Genomic DNA, 12,750 nt, shown 5'->3' with positions numbered 1-12,750 from the left:
TTAATATAAATGATTTGTTGACAATGTAAAAAATATTTACACCATTAATATATATTAAATCGATAAAAATAAGTTCATGTAACTTGGCTCATTTCCAAAGACAATCCTTTGTTTATTGTTTATAAGTGGACAAGCCCTTTTAATTTAGTATTCCGTTAACCTAGTCAGGTTCGGTTGCAATTTAAGTTCCTCGTAGTGGAACATAATGCACGTCAACTATATTCGGTTTTATGATCCATTTGCACATATTTAATTATGATATGGAAATCAAGTGGCATACTAATCCTCTGTTAAGAAAAAATATATACAAATATATCTTATGTTATTACGGTATTTGGATTTTTTAAAGCAAAATGTATTGATGAGGAACACTGGGGTCGCAAACCATTACAGATTATGTTATATTAAAATTTAAAAAATAACCAAAAAAGTATTTAATAACTTTTCATATTTTTTTGATACATTATCTCACTAAATAAATTCAACCAAATATCGACCAAAATGTTAGCCAAATTAATTCATAAAACATTATAATTGTGTTTATCCCCATCCACAAATCACTCATAGATCTAAATCTCAATCAACAATATTTAATTTGGATGGTTATTGCTAACCATCTTTATCATAGCAACACAAGTGGGATTATTCTATCAGTGATGATAACTTGAATGAAACGCGAAAGGAAACATACTTCTGTCATTCCATCACTATATTTTAAAGTTTCACATTTGCTACATAGTTATATTATTTATTTTTATGCCCCTGTTAAAGAAATGGTTGCTTGCAGTGAAAATAGAGTATTAAATTAATTGATTTTACTTATCATATGAAGGGTTCAATCCATATATTCAGGGAAGCTAACCAGGCTCTGATAAGTTTGGGCACTCCTTTTCGGGTGATAGGAGAATCTTTGACATTGTAACATCTTTTATTCATGTCCGTTATATTTATATAGTGACATGTGAACTTAATATATTATTTTAATAAAATAAAAATAAAATATTATGTTGTTTTCAATTTGGTAGGAGACATGAGATATATGGGACAGAAGATCCTGTTACAGAATTTTGACGCTGCTAGCACCCTTTTCAATATATATAGAGGGGTTATTTTGTTGAAGTTTTGGTTTTTAAGTTATAATTTTTTAAAAGTGTGTATATAATATAGAAATATACTCAAATCCAATCTTATAGAGTAATAATAACATAATAAAATTTTAGACACTCATCAACCAAATCCCGAGCACAAAGATATTAAACAAGTAAACTCTTAAAACGTTATAAAATATAAAAAAGGATCAATTACCAAATTTATATTATATCATTTTTGAAATGATAGTTTAAAAAAAAACTATCAAACCCGTTCCAACATTTAACTTTAAAGAAAATAGGCTATGAATTGGCATCATAAAGAATTTTATACACCATATCATTCATTAAACAACCAACTAGTATTGATTTAAGTGGTGCCCTTAAGTAATATCTTGGGTTCGAGTCTTATGGATAGAAAAAATATTCGCTGGAAGAGTTAGCCTCACATACCTATAAATATTCTCGATTATGACAGAATTGTCTACAGTACGAGAATACAGGTGAGAAACAAAAAAATCATTCAGATGATATAAAACATTTTACATTGTCAATGGCTCAATGCACACTCATTAAACTCTTGACTTTATTTGATTTTTAACTTTTGAAACTCCTAATCCTAACTATTTTTATTCATGCCAACAGAGCTCCTTATTCAATTATAAAATATAAAATTAAAAATATATGTGTTTAATGCGTCTCTGTTACAGATTGTTTTATTTATTTTGGGTTTATAAGTTTTTTTAAACAGTAAACTTATTTGGGTAGCAAGCTTGGTTTATAAAAAACTTCTAAACTAAAAAAAATCAGCTCTTCAAATTATTTAGTTGATTTTTCTTTTGTCAATTTCTAACCTCAAATTATAATCATATATGAATATGATTTTTTTTAAAACACAATAAATACTTATCCTGTGCTTAATATGAATAGGCAATGGATATATTTTTGTTTTGAAAACATATATGGTTATTTCTAAGTTTTAAGGCATAAAAAGTAGATTTTATATTAACATCCATTCAACTCTTGAAAAAACTTTTCTCTGAGACAATTTTTTTCCACTTCTTCACTTGTTATTGTACTAAAAATGTATTATTGTAGGTAAAGAAATAATCCTTATTATACTTATTGTCTTTTCAAACATATATCACTCTCATAGATTTAATATTGATCTTTGGTCTTATACGATTGATCCGGATCAAGGGTTACTTTGTAAAATAAAGAAATTCAAAATGGGATAAAATTGAGCAAGGTGGACGACAAATCAGTGAAAATACTCACAAAACTAGCCATTTATGTAATTTGTTCATTTAGTGCATAGAAAAAACAAACTCTTCACATTACAGGACTTTAACAAAATCCATGTGAGGCTCAAAGAATTTGAGGTACAAATCCATGAACCAAGACATTGAAAGACATACTAGCTTCATTTTGTAATCTGTTTTCTTCAATATGAAACCCAGCGTAGACATGTTGACAGCCCTTCATTGAATAACTTAATTTCAAAATTACTATTTCTTATTGCCAATTTGGCCTAATATCCACGACATTGAACCTGATAAAGTTGAACGAAACCAAATCAGAATCAACAGTTTAGATCGGGTCAGTGCGCTAGTTTGGTTTTCCCTTCATTTTGAACCCACTGAACCCAGACTAGGTATTTATTCATGACTTTAGCAGCACTGCCCCTTTCATCAACACGAACACATTTACAGTCTCACAAAGTGTGTCACACAATATGCTACTATTTGTGATTATATGAAATGATATTTTCCTCACCACCTACTTTTGGGAACGGGATCCGCTGTCCCTAGGAAGTTCTTGTCCCACGTCCCGGACCAATCAGTGTTTGCCAACAAGTCAAAAATAATACTTCATTTAACTTTATTTTATTAAAATAACATACTAGCTCCACATGTATAGATATAAGTGGAGTGAGGTAGGAAACGGGACAACAACCCTCTCTCCTCTCAAACCGAGATCTTATGTCCTCAAAATTTCATGTCCTAAGCCAATCATATTTCATTAAATAACATAAAAATGTTATTTTATGTTTTCTTTATTTTTCTTTTTAAGTATGTGTCAATTTTCCATTGGTCTGAAACACAATGAGACACAAAAAAGTGGGACAGCTGATCCCTATTCCTCTCGAGAAGCTCACCGCTGTGTCCAGCCAGTCACAAAATTCTGCCACTGTTATTTTCCCTTGGTCCAAAGTCCAAATCTAATCACGCAATTCATGGCCTCCCTGATCATAGCCATGTCTCCACCTAATTCCCCATAGTCACTCACTGGAGTTGAGAGTTGCCTCCACCCAGCACTGTAGCAACACCACTACTTGAATCAGATTTGATGGGTGGGAAGAAACTTGAAGCGTCTCCTGTTAGTGCTATCTGCTATATTTGTGGGCATGGAGACTATGGTTCTCAGCAAAGGGTAGTTAGGATTCTTGTAGATGAGATGATGAGGAAAGTGACGAGTCTTGAACCAAAGCATGGAACCAAACTAATCTGTACCTAGTCAGATTGGTTTGGTGTAACCCTGTTCAACTTGAATGCTCATATCCACTCGAAACTGAATCAACCTAACCCATTACACCCCTAATAGAAATAAACACACCATCAAATTTAAAGGACAGCAACAATGATAATCCATCAACGCCATGATCTGTTGCTTATTGCTTATACGCCAGTAAGCCACATTTGCACATTCAGTCAAAAAAACTTCAATCCAAGTATCTAACTAGTTTTCTACTATTAATCCAATCTTAAAACCTGATCCTAATCCCTTGAAGCCAATACTATTGTCCTAACCCAAATACCCTATATGCAATTTCAGGTTTGCACTTAGCAATACCCTTGGGCTAAGCCTTACTTCATCAGTGGTTCAAACTTCAGCAAAATATAACCAAAATAAACATCCAAAATGAAGCTAACCTCAATCTCTAATCAAGAGCAATGCGACCTTAAATTGGATGATTATAAAAGTAAGCAGAACAGAATATGTAAACAAAGAAAATAGCATGGAATTATTATATGATAAATGAGAAATTATATACAATATTCACAGTATATACTAAAAAGTACAGTAATACACAATTTAATAACAATTATAGGGTTAAGGCATTGATTATGAAATCAGCAAATAGGAGCTAATTTGGTAGGAAGCTTTTCCCTATCAGAATCCACTACAATTCGAATAATCTTCTTCAACGCAAAATGCATGCAATTCAATAGCATAATCCAAGAAAGCACCTGATACACGAAATCAAACGCGGGATCCGGCAACGAAGACGACGATTCATCACCAAATCTATCGTAATTCCATCCACCGCCGCCGCTTCTACCACCGCTTCCACCGAAACCTTCTCCGCCGTCGCCAGCACCGCCATCACCAAAGAAAAAATCTTCATTCCCGTAATCGTCACCCGATAACTTGCGTTTAGTACGTCGTTTTCTCCTAAGAAGGTTCCGACGACGTATCCTGTATGAATTTGGTTTTACCGGTGGTGGCGCGACGGCGTCGTAGGGCTGAATCATGGCGGAGATCTGGTCGGTGATGGAAAAGTTACAGCTTCGAAGGAGGCTAAGGCCAATACCTTGTGCAGCAGTTACTGCCACGGAATGCGTTTCGATCATCATCATCATGGTGGATTGAGAAACACGAATCTGCAATATGTTTTTTTATATCAAAATAAAAATGAATTTGGGAACCTGGAATGCGTGTTTCCTTTGTAGAAAGAATGCGAGGACTACAAGTTTAACCACGTGTCAGTTTTACGTTTCACTTGGTACCATCATATGAGAATGTAATGTAACATAGCAAGGTCCAATGGGTTTGTTAAGCTTGAACTTCGATTGGGCTTCGAACTTTGGGTTTATTCTTTTTTTATTTTTCATATAATTTCTCTTTTTTATTTATTTAAAAAAAATTCCAATATATTTTTCTGGCTAATAGCCTCGTATATTTGGCATTAGGAGTGTGTTCATATGTGAAAGGCATTAGAATCATAACTCCAACATGGGGAATTATGAATAAATAAAAAAAATGGGAGTTCTAGAGTGAATAAGTAGGGCATATTAACGGTTCTTTTATGGTTGATCGGGAAGGTTGAATTGGAAGTCTTTTAAGAGATGTTTGGTTGAGCAAGTCTGGTAGGTCGTGCTGGATTCTTTGTCGGTATTTGAGTTGAGATGGATTCGGACTCGCTGGTAAAGGTAACTGAAATGGTTCTCCGACAATCGAGTTAATAAAAGACTAGAGAGGTAAAGCTTGTGAGCAAATATGTAAGAAGTGAGTAGTGAATAATAATTACACATGATACTTTCTAATGGTATACTCCCCTATTTATAGTCGCTCAGATAGATGACGTGGTTCTGGTAGATACTGTTGGCATGGCTGACCATTCGACCATGTTGGGGTCTACTTTGCTCCTATGGTGTTAGGTGGATTTAAGCCTATATGTGTCGCGTTAGGAGAAGGGTAGGTGAGATTTGCAGGTGGCGTGGCAGCGCACTACTGATAGCGTGTCAGGCTGGGTGTGGTCCCAATTCCGACTTAGTACGCCCAGTGAAAAGTAATGTTCTCATTCAAGTCCTCAACTGACCATACCCGGTTCTTAGTCGATTAGGAAAGAGATCAACCCAGACAGATAGAACACCCGATGAAGAGGGTGGAACACTAACCATTCTTTCAAGTTTCAATATCACTAGTATTGAGCAGATAATTGCTCTTAAAACTATAAAACTATTCTATTTAGAATTCCTTTTATTGTAATATTTAAATAATAATAATATCATGCTCCTCCATGTCACTCTAGCTTTCATCCCCAAGCAGAGGATAAATGTCTAGACTGGGAATAATTTGTCCCAAAATGCTAGAGGCTGTCACTTTGTGCTTGGCATGGAGAGCAAGATTATGATAGACTCTTCTTCTCTCAACCCCATTTTCAGTTGTATTTGGTGCATAGAGCAAAATCATAGAGTGAAGCTCCAACCTTGCCAAATACCATCTCCATTATCTGACTTGGATTAAGTCCATTGCCATGTATAGCTGAGTGGAGACCCTGAGAATATAGCATGATTACTCATTAACCAAATATGTTTTTAATCGTTTTTCAGGTAATATATTTAGCTATTTATCCTTATTAGGTGAAATCTCTAATTTCTCAATATGAAAATTAATTCTCCGAATTATGTTCTGTAATTTTGCTTAAGGTTTTGCAAACGCTGAGATGACTAGATGAGTTGAGTTACTATTATTAATCCATGCGGGCATTCATTGAAAGCTCTCATTTCACAACTTGAAATTTAGTTCTGCCACCAGTGTTTTGTAGTTTTGCTTGAAGTTACACGAGTTTAAGTAAATTTGTGTATGATGGATGAAATGTGTATCACAAAATATCTTTAACTGGAAAAACATACATAATTGCAATTGTTTATCATTTTGTGCCAATTTATTTCTAGCAACATAATATGCAAATGGGATTATGGGCACAGAATAACAACAATAAATTTGCTTAGGACACCATGTCATTTTTAAATAGTTTATACTTTACACAATTCCGCTGTAAACTGAGTTGGTGATAACCTATCAAAGATAGGAGGCAGGGAGACCAAGAAACAAGAGAAGTGGTATTTTTTATGTATTTCACTGATACTTATCCATTTAGTATACTTTTACAATATCAAATTAAAGCTGCATTCTTTCTCTAGTTCAAGGATTAATAGTTCCATCATCTTCTTATACATTGGCATATAATGATCATTTATCATCGTTCTTGAAAGTCTGAGCTTGCTATACAGCTCCCTAGGTGTTTCATATAAGGAGACATGTTCCTCAATGGGATCATCAGAGTTTGAATCAGAATTATTTGTCAATGGTACAGGGACAATATGCATGATTCTTCCTGGTGGATAAAATTGATGGTTATCCAAGTTGTCAGATGTGATTGAATTACTGCTTTCTGCAGTTTCAACAAGCTGATTCTCTTCTTCAGTGATCTCTTTTGCAGCGACTGCCTCTTCTTCTCGAGCATACTCGGTCAAGGTGTTGTCCCGGTCTTGAAGCTCCTTCTCCAGTTGATACCACAATACACCTTCAGCGATGTCGTCCACTGTGGAAGTGGTAACGTACTCATTAGCAGGAATGAGTTGTTCCTCTTCATCAGTGTCATCATGACCAGATGCTCCACTTGAGAAGCTAGGTTCATCCTTATCTAGCATAGGCTCTCTAACCACCTCTTCAATCAAAAGAGATTCATTTGTTCTCTCTGGGACTAAAGAATCTTCAGCCAAGTTCTCGTTTTTAGAGTTTGGCAAGGAGCCAGTATTCCGACGGCGTGCACTCATGCACGACCATGATGATAATGATGAGCGAGTTCTGACAACAGCTTCAGCAACACTCTGTGCACGATTCATCACAACCTGCAGGTATAATGTAGGATCTCTAAGATAAAATTTGCATAAAAGAGATCCAGAAGTATAGAAAGAGATTGAGACTTGCATTTGTATATCAATGAATCATTTGTAAAGCTCAAAATCTAAATTATCTACGTTATTCTTGTAAAGTTTTAGATAACTGCAACATCAAACTTTTGCCGATGGTCAGTGAATAATCCAATTGGAAACCATATCCCTGAGGAGCAACGATATACTTTCAATGTCGAAACAGACAAGGGAGCTTGAGACTACCTGGGTGCCACTGGTTACTGGCCGCAGAATAGCACCTGCACTGGCTACCCTGGCTTTTGCACTAGATATTGATGGTAAGCGAGATCCAAGTGCAGTTGCAGAGCGGTAGACAACATTCAAAACCTTTATATGCTGAACCTGATCGCGTAAATCATTCAACCAAGATGATGCAGTTACCTAATCAAAAACAACTTGATTAAAGAACAAAGCATTTATAACAGATAACTTTAGAAATCAACATTAATATTGTCCAAAAACACCATAGGTTGGTAGAACTAGTTGGAGCACCTCAGAACGGAGATCATCAATAGAGGAAGTTGAGAATGTGGGCACCAAATCAGAACCATTTATTATGGTAGTAATAAAGTGCTTCCCTGACTCAGCTAATTCCCATGTCATACAGGCAGCTGAAAAATGACAATTATCAAAGAAGGACTTAGTAATAATGATAATAATGACAAGACAGGCAAGATACTCTATCAATGAATAACTACTGTAATAAAGAAAATCCAGCAAGCAAAAGATTAAAAAAGAATCATGGACAAAGATCAAATGTACCCCAATAATTTCAAGACAGCTATATATGATGGTATGAATAGTTAGTTACACAATTGGATAGTAAACGCAGATGTAAAAGAAGTTAGTTTGGCTACATGCCTGGAGCAAATGCGACACAGGTGCTTGAAGAGAACTCTTTTTGTTCTCTCAGAATATATGTTAATAGTGCAGCAGTACCACCACCAAGCGAGTGCCCAACGACCTATGGAAAGATAAAAAAACATTTATATGAGTTATGTGGTTGGCAATCTTAATTTTAAAAACATTGAAAAAAGACACAGCATCTAAAGTGAAAAGATAGGAAGTAACGAATAAAGAAATGGAACAAGAAAAAATAATACTATAATATTTCCATTACTGGGTAAGTTAATGTTCTTCCAAGTAGAATATAGAACAATACCTTGACTTTGAAGTCAGGACATTCACCAAGAGCCTTAAGTAGTGTAGGAGTGCAGAGCTTTGCAATCCAACGAGCTGCAGCAACCATACCACAGTGTGCATATCCTAAAACCAAGTTGCTTATCCCACCATCGCTCAGAACAGAATGGTGGAAGGGGACAACAGCACCGGTTGCAGCTGTTAGTGTATCTTTTATGCTATGTGTTCCCCGGATCAACAGAAGGAAACATTTTGATTGTACATCCCGTATAATTGTAAAGGCAGGCTTCAGAAGCTGCAATAAGATTCCAAGACATTAAATCAATTTTCAGTTTCAGTTGAGGATTACAATAATGGATGACCCATGCTGAAACACTTCAAAGTTGAAAGTAAGATAAATATATATAGTTAGTAGTCGCAGAAAGAAAGAATAAAAAATGAAACGAATGTATATTTAGCATGAAAAGTAAAACATATTGTATAAGATGTATTGACTATTGAGTAACATATGGAAACAGAGTAATTATATAGATCAGAGAATAAGGATAAAACTTACCCCAGCTTTGGGCTTCTGGAGAAGGACATCCTGGAGCGTAAATCCAGCTGCATCTAGAAACACTGGAAATGGTTTCTTGGAGAAAAATATGCAGAATGTCAACAACCTCAACAATTCATGCAACTCTGCTATAATTTCAGGGCCTTTCAGTTGTACACATTCACTTCCCCCATAAACACTCGCAACCGATAAATTACCCTGCAATAGTCAAGTACTTCATTATATGAATAATTAGACCTAACTTCACCGCAAAAGCTAGCTCATATCACCAAAGTACTTAACAACATCTCATTTTCAAATTCAATGCAGGATTAAAAAGAATTAAACCTCATGAACAGTAATAAGAACAGAAACCTAAAATTGTTAACGAATGATGAGAATCTAGAAACTAACCTGCTTGCGCATAAAGTAATTGATGCCGAAGGCCAAGTCTCCGATGGGCCACTTGCCGAGAGTTTCAGAGTACGTAAACCTTAAAGTTTCCGATAACGTCACAATCGATTCCAACAAATTCGCCGGCGGCTGTGCTGGTCTCCGGCCAACTCTCCTCCGCCGAACCGATCTCGACGAATCTAAGTCGTCGTCATCGTCTTCCTTCCTCTCAGGCTTCCGGCACATCACGAGGTATAGCATCATTGCTGCTCCAGCGGCCGTCGCCATGGTCCAGGCGGCCATGGAATCAGCTCCGGAAATGGAGATCGGAGAAAAAAACGAGATGAATAGAATTGAAATGTGTATTTCCACGGAATTGAAGAAAAGGTAGGTTAGGGTTTGAGATTGGAATCGGAATTGGGGTTTGAGTGTGAAACATGAAAGTAGTGAAACGTAGATGAGGAAAACTGAGAATGTACCTTTTGGGAAAGAGAAGCTTTGTCTATTATGACTATAATGCCCTCTGCGTTTTATAAAACTAATGCATCATGGGGTGAATTGGGTAAAATAGTAACAAAATTAGATAGGAAGAAAAGAAAAGAAAAGAAAGGAGTAAGAAGGGTGGGGACCTTAACGTTACGGGATGAAAGTGGAGTGATGTTTTTTTTGGCGTGTGTTAAAATAATCCCCAATTTACCATTAGGATGAATTAAGTCCATTTTAAGTTTAAGCTGAATTAAGTTCATTAATTTAAGTTAATAAATGTATTTAAATTCATAGATGTTCATTCACATCTGTATTTGGGTGAATATTCTTTCATCCAAGATTAAATAAGAAATGATTAGTGTAAGAAGAAAAAAATAAAAAGTTAACAAGTGATTGTTAAAATATAATTTCTTTGGAGAAAAGTGATTTTTTTTTCGAAAAACGGACTTTCTTAAAAATTTATTATGGAGTTTTTTTTTTGAAATAAGGTAATTTTCAGATAAAAAATGATTTTGGGGAAATGTGATTTTATGGGAAACAAGTACATTTTTTTTTAATAATGATATTCTAGAAAGATTGATTTTTAAAATGGTGATTTTTTAAAAGTGATTTAGGTTCCAATTTCAAAAAAAAAACTAACGGAAACAAGTGGATGGATAAACTAAAATAGATTTATTAAGTTAGGATATGAATAATTCAAAGTATGATTTAATATATTTATATGGTTTAATGTATATCATAACAGTCTAAACGATATTCATCCATTTTCACAACAGTCTTATCGAAGATTAATAATATTTTGTAATGTATATCATATACATTGTTAAAGATTTTTGAGAAAGTAAGTTTTCATGCAAAAATCAATGATATATTTGTGAATTGATTTTGAAATAGTAAGAGAGAAAATAAAAAGACTAAAAATTCTGAAATACATTACTGAAATAGAAATATTCTTTTTTTTTATGTCTTTCCATTTAACTCATTCATCTATCTATCTATTACCTATATAACAAAAAAAGTCTTTCATGATATGTGTCAATCTCTCATGGTATGTGTCAATCTCTCATCAAAACTTTCCCTCCAAAACATGTCAATCTTCCCTTTTTGTTTATTGTACAATTTAATTCTAATGATTAATGGACTCATATATTTTTTATTCCATGAAGAAATTACATCTCACAATAAAGAGGATTGAACTCATTTTCACATGTGAATTACTTGTCCACCATTATCATTTCCTATCTCCATATTCTTCTCCCCTCTTCATTTCATATTTCTCTATTTTTCTCTCACATGTCTACAATCTAATGTTTCATTCGTCAATCTTCATTTCGTTTAAACTTAATATGATGATTGCTATATCCCGCTACTAAATCTTCATCATTGTAGATTTGTTCTTATTTTATAAACATGTTATTTAAAATGTATTTTTATTGATTTTTTCATTCATTAACTTAATATGATGACTTATGTATCCCGCTACTCAATCTTCATCATTGTAAATTTGTTCTTCTTTTGTAAATATGTTGTTTAAAGTGCTTTTTTTTTATTTTTTCATTTATTTGTTTACTTTTAGATATGTTCTTATTTTCTAGATATTTTAATTGATTTTTTGTTTATTATGTATGTGTATTCTTATTTTTTCTTTCATTTGTTTATATTGTATATATGGTACGATGGATTTCATTATTTTGTAGATTTGTTCTTCCAATAATCATCTTTCTTAGTGTTTGATTTAGAAGGATTTCATCCCTAACAATGATCAAACCCTCAATAACTATGTTATGTATCCGATATTCATTTATATATATACACACACATTTAGTTACAAGTTACAATATTGTATTTGTTTGTTTGTTGTTATAAATTTATTTATCTTCTCATCTTATCTCACTTTTATCATCTTATCTCTTCATTTGCAGTTTGACTCTCCCTTAAAACATATATACGCGTTAGTGTTGTGTCAATGTGTCTCTATCTTACTAAAATCTTCAATTTTATTCTCTTTTGCACAACAAATGAATTTGATTATTTTTTCTCACATGATATTTGTTAAAATATTTTTTCCTATGTGGTTATTTTTTCCAAAACAAGAAATACGAATTGGCCATATTCTTTGTTTCGACATTTGTAGAAAAGAAATTTCACATCCTATAATACAACGATTAGAGGTTATATTCATTATCTGTGTGTAGAATAATAGTTCTTTAATTTTATTATGTGTTTGTTCTTTTTTATTCGAAGTTATTTTTTTCATTATCTAAATGTGTCAACTTTATATTAGTAAGAATAATCTTTAATTTTTTTAATTCTCATCATAAATAATTTGGCATGTTTAATTGTTGAATATGTATATTTTATCTAATTAATCATAGTAATTGTGATCATCATATCAGTCATAACCACCAAAGACAATTTAATTTAATTTATATTCTACTATATAAGTAATAAATTTATGGAATATTAATATTTAATTCCATTTATATTCTGTTTTGTTTGAATTTATGGAAAAGTTACAAAAATATAAAATAAATTTGCATAATTATAGCTAATAAATTTGTGGAATGCTAATTGTGTAATAATTACTCATTAATGTCTTTGAATGTATTAATTGAGTAATATT

General features: G+C 33.3%; 2 protein-coding genes across 2 annotated transcripts; both read right to left on the bottom strand.

The window, feature by feature from the left end:
- LOC109357079 (DEAD-box ATP-dependent RNA helicase 7-like) lies at window positions 4,091-4,848 on the bottom strand. Its single transcript, XM_019600801.1, has one exon. The coding sequence runs from the start codon at window positions 4,730-4,732 to the stop codon at window positions 4,223-4,225; it is 510 nt and encodes a 169-aa protein (XP_019456346.1). The 5' UTR covers window positions 4,733-4,848; the 3' UTR covers window positions 4,091-4,222.
- Window positions 6,714-10,223, bottom strand: LOC109357063. Its single transcript, XM_019600776.1, has 7 exons — window positions 9,663-10,223; window positions 9,270-9,467; window positions 8,736-9,008; window positions 8,435-8,537; window positions 8,066-8,184; window positions 7,778-7,954; window positions 6,714-7,510 (listed from the first exon to the last, which is right to left on the bottom strand). The coding sequence occupies exons 1-7, from the start codon at window positions 9,942-9,944 to the stop codon at window positions 6,764-6,766; spliced, it is 1,899 nt and encodes a 632-aa protein (XP_019456321.1). The 5' UTR covers window positions 9,945-10,223; the 3' UTR covers window positions 6,714-6,763.

The sequence above is a fragment of the Lupinus angustifolius genome, chromosome LG01, assembly GCF_001865875.1.
Source record: "Lupinus angustifolius cultivar Tanjil chromosome LG01, LupAngTanjil_v1.0, whole genome shotgun sequence".
Classification (NCBI taxonomy): Eukaryota; Viridiplantae; Streptophyta; class Magnoliopsida; order Fabales; family Fabaceae; genus Lupinus; species Lupinus angustifolius.
This window is presented reverse-complemented; position numbering and strand designations above follow the sequence as displayed.